The 24,883-nt window shown below is 38.4% G+C and overlaps 1 protein-coding gene across 3 annotated transcripts in view; it reads right to left on the bottom strand.

Moving 5' to 3' along the window:
* Nucleotides 1–24,883, bottom strand: part of plxnb2a.1 (plexin b2a, tandem duplicate 1) — a 108,487-nt gene that overhangs the window by 27,837 nt on the left and 55,767 nt on the right. The window contains exon 3 of one of the 3 annotated variants that reach the window (XM_081364487.1): nucleotides 19,240–19,277. The exons of 1 other annotated variant lie outside the window; for it this stretch is intronic. Coding sequence is in view for 1 of the 2 variants with exons in the window: in XM_081364485.1 (XP_081220611.1) it covers nucleotides 8,038–8,041 (4 nt within the window). In the remaining variant the exon portion in view is untranslated. Of the gene's footprint in view, nucleotides 1–8,037; nucleotides 8,044–19,239; nucleotides 19,278–24,883 lie in introns of those variants that run through there. One more of the 3 variants, XM_081364485.1, reaches the window with a different exon arrangement.

Genomic DNA, 24,883 nt, shown 5'->3' on the forward strand with positions numbered 1-24,883 from the left:
AAAAGCGGGCCATTATTGAAAGAGCTCTTTGAATATGTAAAAGGGAGAGATTTAAACTATCCCAGTCTCCTGGAAGACCTGCCTCTCACTTTGGCTCTGTCCCAAACGGCACATTCAAAGTGGACTTACGTGGCCTTCATTGGCACGTCTCTGTGAAGTAAACGACTGAACGGTGTCACAATTAAAGTTCAAAAGGGTCCAACATATCATCTTAGACAAACATATCAGACGACGGCGAAAAAATATATTCAAATGTGAGTTCAAAATACATTCCTTTACTTTGTCAATGACCGGAATTTTGCCAATGCATCAATTTAAATTAAACAAATAATTAGCATTTTTATTTGCTCTTCAGAGAAATCTATCATATGACTTCAGAAAACTTGGAATCGAAGAAGAAAACTTGGAATCGAAGAAGATTTTTCTGAAACATTTATGGTGATTTCATTATTTTGGAGATCAGCAGCTGAGATCCCCATTCACTTTAATTTAGTTTATAACCATATCATAACCATGATAAATACCGTCCTTTGTATTTATCAACATCCTAACATGAAATAATAATAAAAAGAAAACTTGGCTATTTTTCATTATTTTATTACATTTCTATTATAGAATTTTATTATATTTATTTTAAATTATATTTTATTATATTTATATTACATTATATACATATTTATTTTATTTTTTTAAGATTGTGTTTATATAAACGATTAGACAATCAATAAATGATAACATCATAAACTTTTTTTTAAATATACAGAGCCATTTTATACTACGTATTCAATGATTAAGATATACAATGATGCATTTAATATACAGTAGTTATAGAACAGTTTCTACACTATGTTAAGGCTTCTTTTGTGTCTGAAAAGTCAGAGAATAAGTGTGTCTTCATATTTTAAGAACGTCTCGACAAGTACATTCCACAACATTTCTCCTTTTTTGCTCTACGAAAGAAACCAAGTCATTCAATTAAAACGACATGTCTTTATAAATATAAGAGTTTAAATATGCATCTCATATCCCTATAACGTGCTAGGGTGAAAAATGAAGGGACATAGATGCAGGACAGACAATTAAAGTGTTTACGATTGAGCAAATCTGTAGTGAGGCACTTACAGATTGAGGTTAATTGCAAGAATGCCCTTGTCTAACGTGTGTGTGTGTGTGTGTGTGTGTGTGTGTGTGTGTGTGTGTGTGTGTGTGTGTGTGTGTGTGTGTGTGTGTGTGTGTGTGTGTGTGTGTGTAGAAGAGAGAGTGAAGGAGAGTGTGTTGACTACCCAGCTGGTCCCAATCAAGTGAGAGACGAGTGCAAAGGTTAAGGTAATTACTCTGGCTGGAAATGAACTAGTTCAGGGCTCTGATGGTCGCCAGGAGGACGAAGGGGACAAACAAACAGAGAAAGAGCTCTCTGAAAACAGAATGTAGACAGACAGCGTGTATTTGTGCCTTTATGAAGCTTCCAAATTTACCCTCTTCCTCATTAGCGTTCCTGAAACATCTCTATCACAATCTCTCAATCTTGCTGTCTTTCCCTCTCGCGCTCCTGCTTTTTTGCACTCAATCACTGGTGCTGCAGATAATCACTCCATTCTACAGCTGTCAGCCACAGAGAGAGGGGGTGAATGGGAGATGAAAGTGAGTGAAACACGTAGCCCAGGCTTTCATAAGCCAGGTTCAAGCGCAGAATGCCCAAATGCAGTTTAGTTTCATAAATCTCTTCAAAAACAATTTTGATGCAATTTGTCAGCAACACATCAACTGCTGTTACACGGGCAGGGATCAAAGCGAGGCATGCGTGTGCACGAGCGTGACGTGCATGCTGTAAGATCGTAGGATCAATGGAGTCGTGAGGATAGAGTCTGTTATGCTAATGTAATCTAAACGACTCTTGTTAAGGACAGAGTTCATTAATGCCCTGATATATCAGCCCATCCTTATTAATCTCCAAAAAGAGAGTGATATTTAGGCATTCATGCTGCACTTTAGACAATTTGGAAATCTCTTACTACTTGAAATAACCACTGGAATGTGTTCGAGGTCACATATCTGACTTAAGACGACTCAGAGCCCGTCTACGGAGAGCCTGGCCACTCCCTATTAAGTCCTATTGTACCGAATTTTGGTTGTAGTTCCACCAGAGTTCCACTGGGGGTGATCGCCCATGAGTGCAAAATGAATGAGAGTCTATAGAATTTTGTCTCTTTCACCCAATTACCTTTGAGAAATCTCAGATTTGATTGTAGGCTTTGCAAGTTCAACATGGGTTATAGGTCGAAAGTTGAATGAACGAGTACTTATGTCCTTTCGATTTCTTACAGGTTGAGTTGTTGTTGCCCATAACATGCTAGCATTCTGCTAATGAACGCTGATTGGTCAGTGAAGGACTGATTACGACCAGATACTGCTTGATGGCATCGTGGCATCCGAAGCGGGACCAGAATGTTAAGACGGACTTTTTTCGCCCAAGTTTTATTTTTTACCTGTGTCAGCTGTGTTGTCGAAGCCTCGAGAGAAAAGAAAGTGCAGAGCGCGAAAGCACCAAAGTGACTGAAGGATTGCCGTAAAGCAGTATCTCTGGTCGTACGATGTGTATGACCTCATTGACATTTTAAAAGACTTTTTAAAGCAAATAAGTGACTCTAAAAAGTCTAACATCCAGCAATGTATAATTTCTTTGCATCTCCTTTCGAATACAACATTCAAATTACTAGACAAAAAATGATATCCTGAGAAAAGTGGATTGAGGGGTATAGCGCCATAGACCTCCTTTCATTCTGCTCTCGTCCTGTGAGCGCCCTCATATGGAACCAGAGTGAAATTGCAACCAGTTCAGATGCCGGGAGTTTACTGAGAGTTGAAGTTCTCCCCTTATCAGACATTCTCTGGATGCACCATTTAACATTGTTTCCAAGATGGCAGCAACTTCGGCAACCAGGAACGGCAGGGGTGCTACGGGGTAGAGTTGTCAAAAACTCACACACATATCCGATGAGCGCTTGAGTACAATGGGCAAACAGAGGTGTTTACGAGTCCGCTCAAAGTGTCACATTTTAAAAATTTCAGTACCGGCCTGGTACCAAAGTCGGTACTTTTTGACAACTCTACTACGCGGTTCACAAAACATTTAAGTGGAAAACAATTTGAAAACACAAATAGAAAATAGAAGACTTATTTTTAGGGCTGTCATTTATTAACTATGTTTAAAGCAATAATTTAAACTTAATATTAATTGTGAGAAGCACATTACATTAATAAATTGAAGTATACAATAAAGCAATTTGCACTACACAGCAGCAAGTTTATGATTTTGATAATAAATTAAAAAAATATGATAACAAATGCCAGTTTGCAATACCAAGCAGCATAATGTACCATTTTTGAACAGCTAAAATAAGTGGAAGCTGCTGACACTGGAAGCCTTGCACATGCAAGGTAAAAACGGCTGTGCCTGCTGTTAATGTTAAAAATAAGGTGGATTAGTTGCCATTATGTTTAGGACGGGGTCCCTTGCAATGGGATTAATATTATTTGGGCGCCCTTGGCATCAACGGGAAAAAAAAGGTGCCAAAACAGGTCAACATTAACTAACAATCTATGCAGCAAAGAGTAAATAGCACCAATTACTACGGTCTAATACGGCAGAATACCTAAAACACTAACAAATGTCGACAAGTTTGGCACCTTTGCATTCTGCTCCTCAGAAATAAACTCATGGCACGCACGTATTCACACAGACACATACAGGCAGTGGCGTGGAGCTGTGTCATCTCTCCCAGTGGCTCATAGAGAACAGCAGGCATGTTGATTAAATTTGACTGCTCATTGTGCCGAATCTATAATTCTCTCCACTTCAGTGCCTTCAACAAGCTAAGAATACAGAGAGGATCCCCCGAGCCATTACCTCAAACATGCACACTCACACAAACTTAAGGGATTGTCTTCGCACCTCCGTGTGCCTCGAGTTCGCACAAACAAAACCTTGACGTGAATACAAATAGTTTATAACAAGAATGAATACTAAAGAACCGTTCGCTTCAGAGTGCCCTTCAAGTAATGCTAGGGTAGATGGTAACCACTTAACGCAAACTGTGAGCGATAGTGCGCGTGTGCTAGCATGTTAACAAAAGACTGAGAGAGAGACCACTGAAAAGGAAGAGAGGGAGACAATTAGAGACAGAGGAAGCCAAGTACGACTCGGCACCACCGCAACAAGACCGCCTTTGTGTGCGAGTCCGCTGGTGGGATCGTGGCCCTGATGGGAGTGTAAAATAACACAGCGATCCACATTCCAGCCTATCGGCCGGCAAACTTTGCTTCGCTTGCCAGCTAAAAGAGCAAAAACAAGCATTTAGATGGAGGAAGAGAAGCAAAATGAATGAATGGATGGATGAATAAACAAATGAATTACTGCATGGCCAGAAGTATGTGGATGGACGCCCCTTTCTAATTAAAGGGATAGTTCAGCCAAAAATGATTTACTCAACTTCATGTCATTCCAAACCTGTATAACTGACTGGGGAACACAGGAAATTAAATTTTGAAAAAGTTTTTTTTTTTCATTGTCGTCCATACAATGAATGTCAATAGGTTCCAAATGTTGTTTTGGTCCCCATAGACTTTCTCTGGATGAAAAAAATCAAGCATACAGCCATTTAATCTTTGTAAATCACAGTGTACGGAAAAAAAATCTGTAGAAAACCCCAATGCAATGCATAATTGAAAATAAAGGTAAAACACCTGTGAAAATAATCGATATGGATAATTCCTTCATATTAACATATGGCCCTATTTTATGGAATTTTTCTTAGAGTGTAACAATAATAGTAGAAGGATTTCAGTGTGTTAAAATATAGTGTGTTAAATAGTTTAGGGGGCAAAAAGTTTTCCCGGAGGCGATGAAACAAGCTAAAGCTTCCTAAAGCATTATCTATCCCTCCTTCTCCATCCCTCTCTCCTTGTTTTCCCTGCAGCTATGGAGTTTACTGCAGAGATAACGTATCTGTTCAACTTGATAGGTTTCCTAATTGCACTCACTTAAACACACAACCGGCAGCTCCATCCAGAACACATTGTATTAATAAATTACACTGGGGTTTAATTAGCCAAGGCTCCAATGCCGCAGGCCAACACACGCACACACACACACACACACACACACACACACACACACCTTATTAGGTGTGACTCCCAGAGTCTTTCAACAGAAAAATCTCCCTATAGCACAGAATTGTGGGTAAAAGTCAATAACTTTACCAAGGCTGACAGATTCAGCAGTCTTCAGAGAGATGGGGATGGAGATGGAAAAAAAGAGAAAGTGATTATTACTGCTAAAGAGGGTTTTTGGGAGCAAAAAAAAAATACAATAGAAATCTGTCAGAAAGATCACATAAGGGTCAATTCAATTTGCCCAGAACTGAATTTATTCATAAAACTGCTGAGTAGTGATAGAAGACATATCGGGCAGGTCAAATAACCAGTGGATATTTTGAAATTACCGACACTAGCTAATTGTCTTGATTAAAAAGAAATGGCAGTATCAGTCACAAAACTGCCTTATCGATGGATACTAAATTCAATTTGAAAGTATTTATTGCCAATTTGAAGTTAAAAGAAAAGTAAGTTTTAATTCAGCAATTCTGAGTGCATTTTATTTGCTATCATTACTTGCATTTATATCAGTATTAGAGGTTGACCGATGTAGGGTTTTTAATGGTCAATGCCAATATATAGTAGGGTGGCTGATATATACAAAGGCAATATATATAATATTTTATATTTACATATTTACATTTATATTTTACAAATAATTAAAACTAATTAAAACAAAAATCTATATCATGCAAATCTTTTTGAGATTAACTTGAGATGTTATTTAGTATTTTTATTCCTCCTGGTGATCGTTGGCTGCTCCTCATAATGTAAGTGATTTCAGGTTTTAATATCCTTTTGGAAATCTTACCCCCACTATATTGTGGCCTATTTTTCCCTAAACTGCACCTCTTCAGATGATTGGGTGGACTCTGGATTATACGGGATTAGATAACATTTTAAGGGGGCAAATTATTCAGCATAGCCCTCATGAACGGACTTTAGCCATCATATTTGTAGTTCTTGTCCTTGAACCGTATAACATGCAGTCAAAACCCTCATGCCACTACACTCATTACAAAGGGTTTAAAAAGCCTCCGTAATTTCCATAATGAATAAATTGCAATAACCACAGCTGCAGGCATTAATACTTCACAAATCCTCAATGGCTAACCCACTATATGACCCACTTAATGCCAAAGGGGCTTTATACAGGAAATCCTACTAATAAGAAGTATTGTGGTCAGTTCTCACTTTCTGGCACGCATCGCCATTCCCAACTAAACTTATTCCTACTTGGCTGATCTGGTCTGACAGCGCACCATGAACATTTTTATTTCAGGAAAATACTTTTACTTTCTATTGACTGCAATATACTATACGCAAGGCAAGTATTTCCTATTAAATGAGGAGTGATCATTTATAAATCTATGGTGTCATGCAACAATAGAGAATCCATTGTAAATATGCCAAAACACACAAACTTCCTAAACAACAGAGCTCAATAATAAGGATGACCTGATGGCCTTGGGCAATTGTGAAAAGAGTTTGTGACAGCGGGATGGACATCTTATGCACAATGATCATGTGCATGTGTTTTTATGACTCGAAAGCTTAAACATCTGGATTTTTATGATGTACTGAATGTGTCGTTGGGAATTATGCTGATTTAAATGTCACCAAGTTAATGTATGTGGCTGGCTATTATAAATGAGGAGTTGTTGAAATTGCAAGAATGACTTGTGATAGTCTTGGGAGCATCAGTTAGAAAGGGTTGAAAAATTATAAACAAATCAATGTCAACAAATACTGTTATGCAGCATATGCTATCGTTTTTATCACAGAGTAAGAAAGATATAATCAATTTATATATGTAATATATAATCAGTTTTAATTGTATATAAACACAATGGAGGTGATTTCAGGTTTTACTATCCTTTTAGGGACATTTGTTCCCCTCAATGAAGGCAAAGGCTGACCCTCAAACACCTTAATCAGTCAGCTCAACATACTCAGAGCGATGATTCTGATTTTGAAGTGGTTCATAATTGGACCAGCAAAAACCACCCACGAGCGCATCCACCGAGGCATTACGGAAGAGCCTTTCCAAAGCCCTTTAAAAACAAGCGATGAGCATTCACTGAGAGTGTGTTTGTGCCCATGTAAAAAACAAACAGTGGATGGTTGACGTCGAACTGTATTAGGAAGATGTTTGCTGATTTACAGTCCTCTAAAAGGTGAACGTGCTACATTATGAATGCAACGCCAATTACAGCATTTACATGCCGGCATCTGTGTTTTGAGAGATAGAATTTGTGTGTGCTGCTGCAATGAAGGCAATATTTTATCTAGTAAACAGTAGACAGACCAGAACTCTTCTGTCTTACTGCAGAAACTTTATATTGCTTTTATACTGACCTATTTTCTACAACCTAACCTAAACTTCAAGCACCTTTCAGCTTTGTAACATTTTTATTAAGACTTTAAGGACATTTTCACACCTGTAAATCATTGGCTTTGTTCCAAAACAGGTATTAGAAATGTTACAATGTCGCAATTTCTTTTTGGATCGGTTCACTTTCTAAATGGACCATTTTCTAAATGCAACATTTCTAAATGGACCAAAATGTATTAATACAAGTCAAGTGCGAGTAACTGTCCGGCACCTATTTATGTTACAGAATTCCGCTCATAGCGAAAGATAGACAACAGCTCCGCAGGCTTGAGGCTTTCTTTCTAGCTGTCATTATATTAATTTATCATTTTGAACAAGAATCAATGATTCATCTGTATTTTTATGTGGTGGTGTTCTGAAATGTGTTAGCTTGACCAAATTTCAATTAGACATTTCACTTCATCTTTGCTGCAGGTTAATCCACGATTCATTCTGAGAGGCATGAGCAAAACAAACACTGCGGCTTTTCATGCAATGTATGTAATTACCCATCATACACTGCGATACAGTCTGGTTCATTGGTCCGTTGGTTCGGCTAGCTTTCTCGCCACAACGCTGTGGGCCGAGACCTCCACGCTCAGGCGATCTTGGGCCGATCCTAACATTAATTTTAAAACAAAAAAATGTCCGCAAATTTCAGGTCCTGGTGGGGACATTTGGTGCACACAAAACCAGACGCGGACAAACAGGATTCATTCTCCTGACTCCTGAAGACACATGCCAGACACATACACACTCTTTCAGGATGACAGGCAAGTTTCATCATCCAGAGAGCACATTGCTATTTTCAATCACCCAATGTGTCCTTGTTCTCTGTCTATCTGTCCATATTGCATTAACTTTTCCAGGCTATATGCCTGTATCTTTTCTGTTGTGTGTGTCTCGGTTTTATGCCCTCCAATGTGCCTCTGGACTGCAAGAGGAACAACAAAAACTGAAATTAAAACTACTGTATTAAAGGGCATTTCATTCAATCATACTCATATAATCACAAGCAGGAGATTGTATTTGTGGTAGCAGGCAGCAGGGTCGATGCATGTGGCTTTTAAGGGCTTTTTTCAGATTACTCAAGAGAAAGTGATTTCTGGAAAAGCGGTTGTGTACACACACAGTGACGGTTATGTGGCTGTTTTTTTTTTTTTGTGAATGTTTGGAATAGCATGGCTGATTTAGATGGAGAATTATTGAAGTTATCAGCTGGAAAAAATGATTGAGTGTTGCTTAGAAGTGGCAGAACTTTTTTTTCTTTTCTTTTTTTAATAACGTTGTGGGGTTCAGTGGCCAGGGAGTTTAGGAATTAAAAATATGCTCCTAAAGCACTTTCATTTTATACTCGAGCAAGATAAGCAAGCGTTTGTATAAAATGCAATTTCTTAATTTATGGCTCAAGAGCATGAATGGTTTGGTGAAGAACCGGTACAGCCAGCAGGATGGATTACACAATCAGAAAAACTGACATGTTTGGTACAGGAATGCAGAGCTACAGTTTGTTTAGTAAGTATCTGTGTGTGTGCAGAGTTGTGTGGTAGTCTTACTTAGTTCATTAGGAAACACATTAACTACCAGCTTATGGGCAATATTTGTCCTGGTTTAGATGGTCAACAATGGCAGTGGGTTAATTACTGAGCTGTTTTGTGTTTATTTACATTTATTGTGCATTTTTGATGAAAAATGCATTGAAGTTCACAGCTGCTCCATTATGTGTGATCAAAATATCTAATCTCAAAATTAGAGCCCGACCGATATGGATTTTTGGGCGCCGATGCCGATACCGATAAAAAATAGCCAGATACCGATATATCGGCCGATATTATTTATGTGTATATTATAATACAGTAGCAATATTATTTATGTGTATTATAGTACAGTAAGTTTGGACACACTTTCCAATTGGTGTGTGCAAACTTTTGATGGGTACTGTATATAGAATACACAGTATAAACAGAATAAATGGCTGTCAATCGATTCAAAATTTTAATTGATTAATCGCATGATTGTCATGAGTTAACTCTTTTAGTAAATTTTTTATTTGTTCTAAATATACCTTAAATTAATACTTTTCAAGTTTGTAATACTCTAATCAACGTGGGCATGGATAAATATGGATGCTTTATGTAAATGTATGTTTATTATTGAAACCATAGGCTATACAGAGCATGAAGACAAGACATGTTTCAAAGGTCATAGATGTTTTTCAAAGAACTTGTTCATGTCTCTCTCTGTGCCCATTTTGATGAAGCTAAATTCTCAATAAAACTTTTCATTTATATATTTTACTGTTTTTGTTGTCAAACAACGGAATGAAATGGTGACTGAAACGCGACCCATTAAGACGTAACCAGCTCTCCCTTCCAAGATCCTGATAATCGAGGCGTCGTCTGATGAAATCATATACACATAAGATAAACACAATCTCTGTTTTGCGATTTCGGCTATACTTGCATGTAAAATTAGAGAAGCAACATCATATCTGTGTTTAACTGAATTAAATCGCTGCTTCTCTCTCCAGCGCGAGACGCAGAGAGAGAGAGCGAGAGAGAGAGAGCGCGCGCGTGCTGGGAGAGAGAGCAGTAGGACTACTGGCGGTACCGGTAGATTCTCAGAAACTAAATAAGGTTTGGGCGCTTTGTTGAAGGGAAAAAAATCGCTAAATGGGTCTGCAATGTCGCTAAGTTGGCAACACTGTAATCTCCATTTCTCCAACTAGGTTTTGGGCCACGGGTCAAACAGAAAATACGCGCTGCGTTAATCGAGCGTTAAAAAAATAGTGCCGTTAATATGATTTTGCGTTAACGCGTTATTAACGCGCTAACTTTGACAGCCCTAATATAAACGTTTTGCAATAATAACTCAAATGTGGTGATTAAACACTTGTGTGACAAAGATATGTAATGGAGGCAGGGTGAATGATAGAATGAGAATTTGAGCTGTAACCAAACTAGTTTGCATTGCATTTTATATTATAGCCTATTATGTTCTAAATACTCTTCTATTTTTAATCTTAATTTCTCTAATATCTACCAGTGGAGGAAGAACTCGGATCTTTTTAGTAAAGTAAAATTAATAATATCAAAATGAAAACGTTTATAATTACATATGTACTAAAGTAGTTTTATTAAATAAGTAGTAGTCTAAGCAAAATGTAAAAAACGTGAAACTAGGCTTATAGGGCTGGACCCGAATATTCAAATATTCTTCGGTTGGTTGGTATTTGATTTGAAAATTTGACATTTGAATATTTGTTGTTGTTGTTGTTTTTTTACATCTGGGATCCTCCGCGAAACGGTTCTCATTCGCGCTTGAATAAGGCCGGCGACACGTGGCATGGCCGTTTTATTTTGGCTCCCATGTTAACAGGCTGCCTGCTTGAGACACGCATCTCTCAGGCACGGCTCGAGCCACGCGGAAAACGCATGCATGCTAGAAATATAGAACGACGCGCAATGTTCCAGCAACGGGAGTCTTCTCTGGTAAGAGCGCAGAACAACTTAATTTCGTTTCTCTTTATTTAAATTTCGTTTTTTCTTTATTTAAATTTAATTTTTCTTTATTTAAATTTCGTTTAATTTCTTTATTTAAATTTTGTTTAATTTCTTTATTTAAATTTCGTTTAATTTCTTTATTTAAATTTCGTTTTTCTTTATTTAAATTTAGTTTAATTTCTTTATTTAAATTTCGTTTAATTTCTTTATTTAAATTTCGTTTTTCTTTATTTAAATTTAGTTTAATTTCTTTATTTAAATTTCGTTTTTCTTTATTTATATTTCGTTTTTCTTTATTTAAATCTACCCTTTACTGTGTCAGTAATTTTGTTAGTCAGAAAAATATTAGACTAGGCCTACCTTAAAAGTATTGCTTAATTTAACAGACCTGTGTGTGTGTGTTTTATATCACTAACAGTGTCCGTTCTCAGAGGCGTTCTCTGCCGGCGTGAGGTGCGCCGCTTCCCGCTCGCGCTGTTCTGTAGTTTACTAAAAGTGTATTAATTCTGAACATGTTGCATCTGTCGCATTTTTGCCACTTTTGCCAGTTCTTTGTAACAGCTTTTAGGTGCTTTATTGGCAGCGCCATCCTTACATAAATCACTGCACCCTGCATTTTTTTAAATATTAATTGATCGGCCGTTATAAATGCCGATACCGATAGTCAGGAAAATGCCTAATATCGGCCGATAATATCGGCCCGCCGATATATCGGTCGGGCTCTACTCAAAATAGCTCTTATTTGCACGAAAACATGCTTTTTGATGTATATAGACTTTAATTATGATATGAAAAATCTAAAATCACATGTAAATATCTACTCTAAAAAGAAACCAAGTTTATGTCTGTAGTACAAAGATTTCATTAAATGCAACCCAAATCTAACCATATTCCAAAACACAGCTTTCACTGTTTGACTAGCTTGACCACCTTAGGCTGGTATGACCTGATTTTTCCAGCAATTCCCTTTCACACACTTTTCTAAGCAGAAAGGAAGAAAATCAGCTTTGGCTTCCTCAACATTTATGAGTCAACGTGATTTAGACAGCAAAACCAAGAAAAATTCCCCATGCTACCCTTTCTCTTCAATAGCATAACCACATACTGTATATCTCCAAAGAACTGTCCAGAACCCACACGCCATATGAAATCAGGAATAATAACTGCTGTAACTGTAAATAGAAGAGGCAAGTGGTTATTTTAGTTTGCCATTGTGCTGCTTAAGCTGGTGTGAGTACGCTAATCGCTAATGCTAGCTCATGTGATGAGGCAAGTGGAAAATCTCTAATCTGTATTACAATACACATTCTATTCAAATTCCCCAAACGAATGTGAGGAATAATGCTGCATTCAATTCAAAGCCGGATATGCAATATTTCTATTTGATATCTCTGGCTTCCTAAAACATTCTTTAGTACAAGGCATGACAGATGTGTAAAGAAACAAAATGGCAACGGTGCTAGCATGCCCTGCAGGTGTACAATTATGAAAAAGAGAAGATTCATTTAAAAGTCTTTTAACAAAACAGTCTTGAAAACATTTGCTAAATAGAATATACAGTAAATGTATTAACTTTTACTTGAAGTTTTTTCCTTTCTTAATAGTAGCTCCCTGAGTGCTGCTACATTTGCTCGATGGCATATACAGTATCCACATCTAAATCAAGTTTGAATATTCCAACCGAGTTTCCATAATGAAATTCTTAATTTCATTCTATCACAGATTTTCAATCTGGAAGATGTAAATTGTGACTTTCTGATAGTGATATGAACAGAACCCAGTATGAACTAGCCTGACGTCGTCATTCTCAGATTCTAGTCAGAATATGAGTCCGATATTGCTCCATTGAGCTGTGATTATGGGGCGTGTTTCAACCGAACCAGGAAAGAAAATGCCTCTGCAGTCAATTGGATAGACCTCTAACCAATCAGAGCAACGGAGTAAGTGACGTATGTTCTTCATTCATCTTTCCGATCGACAAATGCCTTGATCGCGGTTCTCTGTTCCTCTTTTAAAATGAATGCGCTGTCGATATCTTCTATAACAGACGCGATGGTGGAACCTACACATCTCAATTCTCCAGCGGCAGTCATCTTTGTTGTAAACGAATTCAACCCAAGCGCTCTTTGGTGACTGTTGATCATCTGTCCATCATCGTATAAAGCCCGCCCTGACAATTTGATTGGTCCGAACAGCTCTGGTTTGAGCATAGTTGCACCACAACGGATCAAGCCCAGACCGAACATCCCGACCTCAAATGTTGTGGGCGGGGCTAAGTTCGGCTGGCATCCAGGCTAAGTATGGACAACAACTGTGTTAAAAAAAAACTGAAACTGAAGGTTCAAATTTCAAATATTTTGACCCAGATAAGCTAGAGATAATGAGAAAGAGTTAGTTTGAGAGTCACAATTGCCTACATTCCATCTGATGCAGTCCAAAGCCCCTGCTACTGATCCATACAGCAGATACAGTAAGAAAGCAGGGCATTTTCAAGTTGCCTGGAGCTCTGTACCCGCTGCGTGGGATTCTGTTCTGGCTGCAATGCTCTGATAATTTCTTAATAGGCTGTTGAGAAACCAATTCAGCTTATAGGGAATAATGCAGAAACAACATAGCAGAAATAGAGGGAAAAGCAAGAGAAAAATCTCAGAGAGAGGTACAGAGACCCGTGACTCACTGCACCACAGATTAAAGGGTGATGACTGAGTTCAAGTTCAGACTGGTGGTGGCAGCGATATCCATTAGTGCACAATTACTGTAATCAGTATGTGTGCAGATTGGTCCGCCTCCAAACACACACTCGCGCACACACACACCGCCTAAGTCCACAGGTTTCGATTGTGGAGAAATCTGGCCTATGATCTCATCAGCAATGAGAATATATGCATGCAATGAGTCTCCATCTGGCTTTGACCTGTGGACTAACATTATGATCCATTCTCCATATTGAGCATTATAGAAATGAAAACGGAGTACGGATTCAATTTAATAAAAAGCATAACACGAACACACTAGACCTTTTAAGTGAACCTCGGGAAGTAGGTGGACTGTTTAACACATGCAGGCTGCAGCACTCAGACAGCAGCATAATTTTTTAATAGGCAGTAAGAGGAAGTTATATTGGCTTACTCTTTCTACTGCTATTTCTGAGAAAGATTTCACAATTTGGTATTTTTAAAAAATACTGTGTGTGTGTTAATGGGGATTTGAAAGTCTGATAAAGGCAAAAAAGAGAGGAAAGAATGAGTAATGCATCACACAAAAAGGATATAACCACTTTGATGCACTGGTACTCAATATTTCTGTTCTATGAGCAGATACATTTATATTACATTACATTACATTACATTACATTACATTACATTATATTATATTATAGAACAACCTAGGTGAAAAGTTGAACTGAAAAATGTATATGAATTTCAGAATTCCTTTGTACATTATTTGCAGTTTCCCCTTTTGCTTTAATGACAGCTTGAAGTCGAGCACTCAGACATCTGTCAAAGCCCCGGAAATGATGACTAGCGGAATAACTGTACTTCTGTCGAGTAAGCGGAAAGGATCCGTCTTCCTCTGCTTCAGCTCTCATAACTTTTTATTTTTAATATATCTGACAAAGTGCCCGAATCGCACTCTCTTTCCCAGGCTAAGAAAATCATTTCTAAAGAAACAATATATCACTTCAGGGAAAGTGAGACAGAATAAGAGAGTGTACCAGAGAGATTTGTCCTCCCTTCTGCAGTTTTAATTTCGCATCCAGTGCAAAGAACTGAAGAGGGAAGATGCACGTCTGAGATAGCACGAGGAAGAGGATGGGAGAGGAAGGACAATCGATACTCTGTCAGAGCTGAAGCTCCTCAGCGGGCGGCTTGGGACACGGCCAGTCTGGTCGCATCTGACAGCTAATTGTTTCTTAGGAGCTTCCAGAAAGACATTGTCACAGTGAGAGAACACAACACAATCAAAATTCCAAGTGACACATTGAAAGGTCAACAGAATCGTTTCGTGTCATACCTGTCTTTGTGTGCCAAAGACAAACAAAAAAGAAGAGATGTGAAGAGGCTTGCAGAGAAGCACTTGTCATAACGCCAAGCCCTGATGTGACTTCAAGTCAGAAGAAAAAAAAACTCAACAAACACCAGAAGAATTTTACAAGTCAATTAAAACCTCATTTGAAGACCAAAGTCTGTGTGTCAAGACAGCCAACGAGAGACTGACGATTTCCTGTCAGAAGCTCGCTCTCACGACCTCTGACCTCAGTGCTTTCATTTATCTACCAAGTTGTGGACGGACATGAGGCTGTTTACTTAGAGAAGGGATATGGCCTGTCAGAACATCATACATGAGCTAAAACAGCAAAATAAGACATTTTTGGAGGAAAATAAATGGTGCTAATAATCGCTATGCTAGGGTGTTCAGCCATACATTAAACACATTTTTTTGCACATTGTTATGCAATTGCTAGGACGTTCTGGGTGGTTCTCATCGGCCTAAAGGCTAACACTGTGTTCACACAAAGAACGATAACTATAAAGATACCCATGTATTAGCATTGACACAAACACAATAACATTTTTGATTATTAGAAGTTCGCACTGCAGTTATGTCATCTGCCGCTTTGAATGCATGAGCTCTTTAAAGTCGAATGGATTCTGATTGGCTGTTATTCGTTCATCAGCTGGAAACATTTATTCTGGAAGTGATCCAAACAATATCATTTCTCTGTGTCGTTATTGTTATAGTTGTGGTGTGTACTTCCCTATTCTCATAGAATTCGTTCTGATTTAAAACAGCTGATGGAAAACAGGACATGATTGCTTAAATATTATCAGGGACAATGATTCTCAGGTCAGTATATGATAATCTCCATTGACAGACAATGATTTATCAGTAATGTTTTACAGGGGCACAGCAGTATTTCACAAGAGCTATCGTCCTTGGTTTGAACGTGAAACTTCTTGTGGCCTCCAGTCAAAAGTATCTTTGATTTTCTTTTCCCTAAATATGGCCAACAACCCACATTTTTGGAGTATAACTTTCAGAAGTTCAGAAGTTTAATAATACTAAAGGTTTTGGGTGTGCTGAAGTTCATAACCCTAAGTTGTAACAATAAAAATGGATATGCTTGCTAAATACAAGCCTATGTGTACAAATTAGGGTTGGGTCGATAGACCCATGGCTGACAGACATCACGATGTTGAGCCGGCATCGCGATTGAAGCACGTGAATTCTTCAGTTTCTCCCGAAATACATGAAGGTAAGTGGCCAGTGAACTTGGAGAAGAATAGAGTAAACTTTATAGTTACTTACACTGTGTATCTGATATCAATAAAACACGTCGGCAAATATATTTGAATGGATTGTTATTGCTGCTTCCATAGACACCATTGTGTATTTTACAAACTATAAATGTATTGTTTTGCTATAAATTATATGTATTTAAATGTCTGAAACCTAAAATAAACATTATGTGGTTGAAAACACTGAATAGTTGTGATATATGACAAGCGCTGAGCTCGTCCATCATTGGCTCAGTGGCAGTTATTGCGCAAAAGCACAGTTTGAATCTGGCAGTTATGTCACGTCACTGTACATTCGCTCCTTAGTGGTCAGCTGCTGCAGAGCGTGCCAAAATTGAAATTGCTGATGAGATGTGGAGGAAAATATCTAGTGGAAAATGAGAATGTTACGTTAATCCCCCCACCCACCCCGGATGATGTCATCGTCCATCGCGATATTTCACTGTAGACATCATCTGATGCCAAATTGTTAGACATCGCCCAAACCTCTGTTAAATTTTAAATAAGAGAATACAAACGATGGTATATTTACTAGGATTAAAGTTGACTGAGGCAGATGGTCTGTCTTTGGTTAGCCACGGTGAATGAGCAAATGCTCAGACAGAAACCAGCTCTAATTCATTTACCCATTCATCCCCCTTCACATATTCACCTCGCTCTCACTCGCTCTCCTACCAATCTTTCTGTCAGCTCCTCTGGGTCAAATTACCCCTGCCAGGCATGACGAGATTTTGATGCTTTCCCTCTGTTTGGTGCCCTGAAAGCTTTAAATCGAACTATGATGCAGGATCAACTCAAGAGCCAAATACAAGTCTGAAAAACTTCATGGAGGCTGAACTAAGGAGTATTACTCTGTCAGGATCTCAAGAAAAACAAGTTCCCATCCCCCTCGCGCACAATCTAGCAGTCTCTGAACCGATAAAGCGCTCCATCTCCTCTGCTGGCATGCTGTGTCATGGCCTCTCTGCTAGATCATGGATCGTGGAATAGATTACAGCAGTGCAGACTTCTGGGATATAATCACAACTATGCTGAGAGAGCATATATATCCATCAAACTAAGTCTTGAGAGTGAAACTCTTGCTCCGTTCCAAAATCTAAAGAGCTGCCTACTAAGGCACCATTTTAAGACTTGAAGGGTATTCTAAAAGATAGAAATGTTCATTAAGATGCCTCCTAAGATACCTTGTTTTAGCCAAATTCCAAGGTAGGAACGTATGCATCCTTTGCAGAAAAGGCAATGCCAAAATTCACTGTGAAAATGTCAGCGAAAACAAATGCAAGATGGTGGATGAGGCAAGAGAAATATTGATTATAAATAAGCTTGTATTTCATTAACACTGACTAACTAAATAGAATAAAATAAAATAAAATAGAATAATAATAAAAAAAGTAATATTGTACCTCATATTTGTGTGCAATGAGCGTTTTTATGTTTCAAATTTCATGTTGTTAGCTTAGCAACATGCTAACAACAAACTCAAGCAAGACAAGTTGCTGCCCATGTCAAATGTTACAAATTAGTCACGGATAAGGATCTATTTGAGTTAGAATGCTGTCTTGGAAGGTAATAACTCCGCTGACTACGTTTTGTAACAGAGCGAAAAGAGAGGAACATGCGTCTTTCCTGATACCATCTTACTTTGGATCTATTTCCTGAAAACTGCTCATTTTCTCTCCTTCCCCCTCCGCTCTGGCTTCCCTCTCTCACAGATTACAAACTAGAGGGGAGGACAGGTGAGACCGCCTATAATTCTTCCACAGCAGAGGGTCGATAATTTCAGGAAGGGGCTATATATCTGACTCCATTGCTTATTATAACACAAGGGCCATAATTCCCCAGCTCCTGATGTATACGACTGCAGAGTTTCACTCTATCAGAGTCACCTGGCTAAACTACGGCTTCCAACAACGCAACAGAGCATCTAACAAATAGAGAGCGCTGGCAGAAATGCATCCTTGCCCATACTGTAAGGTTCAGAATTAACCTTTTGCCACATCTACCAATAGAAAATTAGATTAACAGTCCCAAAATATTTCATAAACTGAAATAATGCATATAAATTAATATAAATGATTATAAAGTATTTTTATTTACATAATTTATCTATATAAATGAATATATAAGTACAAAGTGACTAAATAAAGTAAATAAATATGTAAATAATTAAACAAGCATAAATAAACAAATAAATACAAGCCAACAAGTTGTATTTACCCTCCAGAAAGCAATTTTGACTCGCATCTTGAGTGTTAATTTGAATCCTGCTCACACACATGCAAAAGCACAGGAGTGTATGGCACTGCTCCAAGCACAACACACCAGTCACGGTCTCATCACTGTGTGTGTGTGTGTGTGTGTGTGTGTGTGTGTGTGTGTGTGTGTGTGTGTGTGTGTGTGTGTGTGTGTGTGTGTGTGTGTGTGTGTGTGTGTGTGTGTGTGTGTCTGTGTGTGTGTGTGTGTGTGTGTGTGTGTGTGTGTGTGTGTGTGTGTGTGTGTGTGTGTGTGTGTGTGTGTGTGTGTGTGTGTGAATCTGGGGTGTGAATGAGCGGTAGTCATCCAAGCCACTTAAGTTAACTTGATGCAAATTTCTTTACTTGCCCTCTGGGCTCCAACATCTCTCCAAAAACCAGACTTCTGCTCAAACAGGGTTCCCTGACATTTAAACTCCAAAAGGGACCCTAAAGACCTTTCGTTTAACACAGCTGTTTGAATAAACCATTAAAACTAATAACTACAAGATCTACAGCAAATAAGCATGTTCGACAAGAGGTGACGGGTGGTTTGACCTCTCCGTAAAATGTTGTGAGGCCCGGTGGGTGACAAGTAGTAATCATGAGAAGACTCAAATTGTCTCTGTACTTACACACGCACACGAAAATGAGTGCAAACTAAAATCCACACAGACCTTTGAGACTCCAGAGGCACTTCTATCTTCACTTCAATCTAGAGGCAAATGGAGACATGTTTGATATAACCACTTGTTCTCTCTCATATTATCAGTGTGTGTATTGATATTCAAACATTGCTGTTAAACATTTATCAAGAGTGGGCAGATTGTAGCTCCTTAGCCTGCAGTATGGGCTCCATGGGTTATGTGATCTGGCTAATAAACTAAACAAAATGAGTGTGTGTGTGTGTGTGTGTGTGTGTGTGTGTGTGTGTGTGTGTGTGTGTGTGTGTGTGTGTGCTTGTACAACTATCTTTGTGAGGACCAGTTTGAGTTTTAGACCATTGGAGGCCATTTAAAGGCCAGTTTGAGGGTCAAGACTTGGTTTTAGGGATAAGGTTATGATTAGGTTAAGGGTAGGTTTAGTGTAAGGGTTCAGGTTAGGTACTTAGTTGTGATGGGTAAGGTTAGGGTAAGCGGCTAGAGATTGCATTGTGTCAATGAATGTCCTCATAAAGATAGATGTACAAGAATGTATGTGTTGTGTACCTGCGTGAAGTTGGCCCCCCACCCAACGCAAAACGTCGTCAAACTATGCTCAATCGTTTGTGCTCCGTTTGTGCTGGTTTGTGCTGTAAAAATTTTCGTTTGTGCTGTTTCGGTTTTTTAGATATTAAAAGAATATTTTTAGGTCATTCTGAGGTCACTTAGCCCCCCCACATGCTCCAAATTCACCCAAAATAGTCTCGTTCGTTTGTGCTTCGTTTGTGCTGGTTTGTGCCGGTACAATTTTCGTTTGTGCTGCTTCGGGTTTTAAAATATCAGAAATTGAATTATAGACGATGACGTCACCAGCCCCCCCACATGCTCCAAATTCACCCAAAATAGACGCAATCGTTTGTGCTCCGTTTGTGCTGGTTTGTGCTGTAAAAAGTTTCGTTTGTGCTGCTTTGGTTTTTTAGATATTAAAATAATATTAGGTGGTCATTCTGAGGTCACGCAGCCCCCCACATGCTCCAAATTCACCCAAAATAGACTCGTTCGATTGTGCTTCGTTTGTGCTGGTTTGTGCCGGTAAAATTTTCGTTTGTGCTGCTTCGGGTTTTAAAATATTATACATTCAATTATTTTTGATGACGTCACCAGCCCCCCCACATGCTTCAAATTCACCCAAAATAGTCTCGTTCGTTTGTGCTTCGTTTGTGCTGGTTTGTGCCGGTAAAATTTTCGTTTGTGCTGCGTTGGGTTTTAAAATATCAGAAATTGAATTATAGACGATGACGTCACCAGCCCCCCCACATGCTCCAAATTCACCCAAAATAGTCTCGTTCGTTTGTGCTTCGTTTGTGCTGTTTTGTGCCGGTACAATTTTCGTTTGTGCTGCATCGGCCTTTAAAAAAAATACATAATAGCCTATAATATAATATAATATAATATAATATACATATATTTTTTTTTTTACAGTAGCTAGTTGAAGTAACAAGGTAAGACCGAAACGGATTAAATTAATCAAAAGGGGAAAAAATATCAAAAATTAAATTTTCCACAAAAAATATTAAACATTAAAAACAAAAACAAACAAAAAAAAAACATACGCAATATGTAAAAAAATATAATACAAAATACAATACAAAATAAGAGCCTTTCTTAAATGAGCAGTGAGCACCAGTAATAATTGAGCACAACATCAACATCTTATGATTTCTAAAGAATAATGTGACGTTGAAAACTGGAGTAATGATACAGAAAATTCAGATTTGACATTACAGGAATAAATTACAACTGAATTATATTAAATTTGAATTATATTAACATTAAAATATTAATTATATGAAAATATATAATCTATTTATAGGCTAATCATTTTTCACAATATCAGCAGCACTGATAACTGTAATACATTATAGATTACTTTGTTACTTTTATTTAAAGGAAATTATTTAGAGTACCTTACAATAAAGGCCGTCTCAGAATTGTAATGCATTAGCTACTCCAGTTACTTTCACCAAAATAACTACAGAAGTAGAACTTAACATTTCTCAAACAAACGACTAGGGCTGTGTAACAATATGCAATATGAAACCAAAATCCCGACGCTCCATCCACGGACCTGTGTTGCGGTGTGAGAAGGCAGAATCGCGACACACCCCTTCCAACTCATGAGTCCAGATCCAATGCTACCACATCTTCATATAACTATTATTTGAAGTTAACATTATAAAATACATAGACTTACACCACAAAAACAGTTGAGGATAAATTCTTTAAAATTGGTCAATTCCAGCGTTATGGACGTGACATTTGCAAGTCAAAACTTGAAGTATAAATTATCAGAATAAATTAATACCAATATATTGAAACTGTCTGTTATATATCCATAGGCTTCTCCCTTAATAAAGGAGTCCAGACATTAAAAAAATATCAGTCTACTCATGCGTTTTATATTTAATATGAGGGAAATAGCATGTGCGTTACATTTTTTTTTTTAGTAATTCTGCGCAAACCAAAAGTAGCCTAATACTAGCCTACCCACCGGATGAAGAAGCGTTGTCTCTCCGCAGAACATAAATTATTCATTTTATTTAATTTTTCGTGTTTGCATTTATGAGGAAAAAACAATGTAACGGACGGAGAACTTCGTTACGGACTGACCACTCTGAAAACGACACTAAAAGACTGCTTTAAAACTTTCACAGAGACCTCAAACAGAAAGCACAAAGCCTTTCTTTAAGGTGAAATTCGTTTTGTATTAATTTTATCTTAATTTCAATCATTGTTTCTTCTACCAAATGCCAGGATTTAATAGGCAAAATAAAATGTTAATAGGCCTATATCAGACAATAGATAATCAGGACATAGAGGCGCCGGCGCCTGAACTGCAGTTGGTCTCATAAATGAACCGAAACTCAGCGCCTAGACCTACTTGCATCACAGACATGTCTACTTTTCAACAGAACAATTCAAAACGAAAGAAAACAGACTGCTCTCTGCTTATGTATGAAATGTGCATTTCTCTGTGGTGCGTTCATGAAGATGCAGGCTGGTTGAAGTCATTTAATGGGCTGGTGAAGTCACCGTCTATAATTCGCTTTCATTCACTGTCTAATATTTTAAAGGCCGATGCAGCACAAACGAAAATTGTACCGGCACAAAACAGCACAAACGAAGCACAAACGAACGAGACTATTTTGGGTGAATTTGGAGCATGTGGAGGGGCTGGTGACGTCATCGTCTATAATTCAATTTCTGATATTTTAAAACCCAACGCAGCACAAACGAAAATTTTACCGGCACAAACGAAGCACAAACGAATGAGACTAGTTTGGGTGAATTTGGAACATATGGGGGGCTGAGTGACCTCAGAGCGACCTAAAAATATCATTTTAATATCTAAAAAACCGAAGCAGCACAAACGAAACTTTTTACAGCACAAACCAGCACAAACGAAGCACAAACGAACGAGACTATTTTGGGTGAATTTGGAGCATGTGGGGGGCTGAGTGACCTCAGAATGACCACCTAATATTATTTTAATATCTAAAAAACCAAAGCAGCACAAACGAAACTTTTTACAGCACAAACCAGCACAAACGGAGCACAAACGATTGCGTCTATTTTGGGTGAATTTGGAGCATGTGGGGGGGCTGGTGACGTCATCGTCTATAATTCAATTTCTGATATTTTAAAACCCGAAGCAGCACAAACGAAAATTTTACCGGCACAAACCAGCACAAACGAAGCACAAACGAACGAGACTATTTTGGGTGAATTTGGAACATGTGGGGGGGCTAAGTGACCTCAGAATGACCTAAAAATATTCTTTTAATATCTAAAAAACCGAAACAGCACAAACGAAAATTTTTACAGCACAAACCAGCACAAACGGAGCACAAACGATTGAGCATAGTTTGACGACGTTTTGCGTTGGGTGGGGGGCCAACTTCACGCAGGTTGTGTGTGTGTGTGTGTGTGTGTGTGTGTGTGTGTGTGTGTGTGTGTGTGTGTGTGTGTGTGTGTGTGTGTTTGTATATAATTATAGGCTAATAGACTAGTCTATATACTACATTTACAATTAGATTTACAAACACTGAGTCTAATTCATAAAACACAAGCAGAACAAATTTCTCAAAGAACATAAATTGCTCAAGACTTTTTGGCCCGTGTGTGCGCGCGTGTAATTATATGCTAATAGACTAGTCTATAACTACTACATTTACAATTAGATTTACAAACACTGAGTCTGATTCATAAAACACAAGCACATCAAATTTCTCAAAGAACATAAATTGCTCAAAACTGTTTTGCCCGTGTGTGTGTGTGTGTGTGTGTGTGTGTATTAGAGGGCAGAATTTGACTATGATAGTGTTGCATTTCCAGAAACATCCTAATAAGGGTAGCAGAGCACTCCCCCTGCCTGCCATTGGTAAAAAAAAAAAAAAAAATCCCGCCACATACACACAACAATGATGAACAACTAGATGCTTAAGTCACGTTTTATGGATCTCAGATTGAGATGCTATTCATCAAGAATACATCTTGAAGGGCATTTAAATGTGAACTAAGTAACTTTTTTACCTTAACCGAACAGCTTCGGAGTCATTGGAATAGTTTTATGACTTTTTTCGGGTTGAATGGTGGTCGTCTCGCACCCCCCAAGCGCCTGTGAGACGAAAACCCACCCTTTTGGGCCAGCGGGCCGTGATATCAGGTCTCGTGATGTAACAAATTGCTTTACGGCAAAAAAATCTGCTACAATTCTGTCATTATTGCACTCCCTCAGGCTGTTCGAACCCGAATGAAGAAGACGTTTTAAAGAATGTCCCATCTGCTTTGATGTCGTTGATCTATAGAGCTGGTAAGTCCCGCCCATCCGTAAAACCCCTAGTGGACCTCTAGGTTGAAAAATCGTCAATGCAAGTGAATGGGAGAAAATAATTATTTTCTGGTCCCGTTTGAATTGTGCCATGAATGTGAACATATGTTGTCTGTGAATTTTTTATATAATTTGTCATGTTACGAGTTTGACAGTATATGGTATGATTCTTCGGCTAGCAGTTGTGGAAAAGACATAACGAGAAAGACTACATGTCGCCTATGTGACGTCACCCCATAAAGGTGACTTACTCGTGGTTTTCACCAACCTCAACGATTTTGTCCTCTCCCTGAAAGAAGGCGGTGAAGTGCACCAAAGGGACAGCCATGTTTAGCGGGATCCGTGAGCTAGTGTCCGTGTGCAAGTGGTGGTGACGTTTCAAACGTGTCGAAAGCAGCGAAGAGTTGTAGTCCACAAAGTGCTCTCACAAAAAGTCTACCCGTATCAAACTTCTTCCCGCTAAATTGTAGCATTCTTTACACGAAAAATTATATTAAAAATTCACAGACAATATATGTTCACATTCATGGCACAATTCAAACGGAACCAGAAAATAATTATTTTCTCCCATTCACTTGCATTTACGATTTTTCAACCTAGAGATCCAGTGGGGTTAGCGGAAGGGGCGGGACTTACCAGCTCTATAGCCTCTGGTATCTGAGAGTCGCCAACGAGTTTTTCCACAGTGTTGTCAAATATCTATTCCGAAGCTGTAGGGGGAGCTCTATAGAGAAACCTGCGAGCAAAAAGCGAGAATACAGCGAAGAAATTCCCGAAACTGCATAGCCC

The sequence above is a fragment of the Scardinius erythrophthalmus genome (genome assembly GCF_964197995.2).
Source record: "Scardinius erythrophthalmus genome assembly, chromosome: 4".
Taxonomy (NCBI): domain Eukaryota; kingdom Metazoa; phylum Chordata; class Actinopteri; order Cypriniformes; family Leuciscidae; genus Scardinius; species Scardinius erythrophthalmus.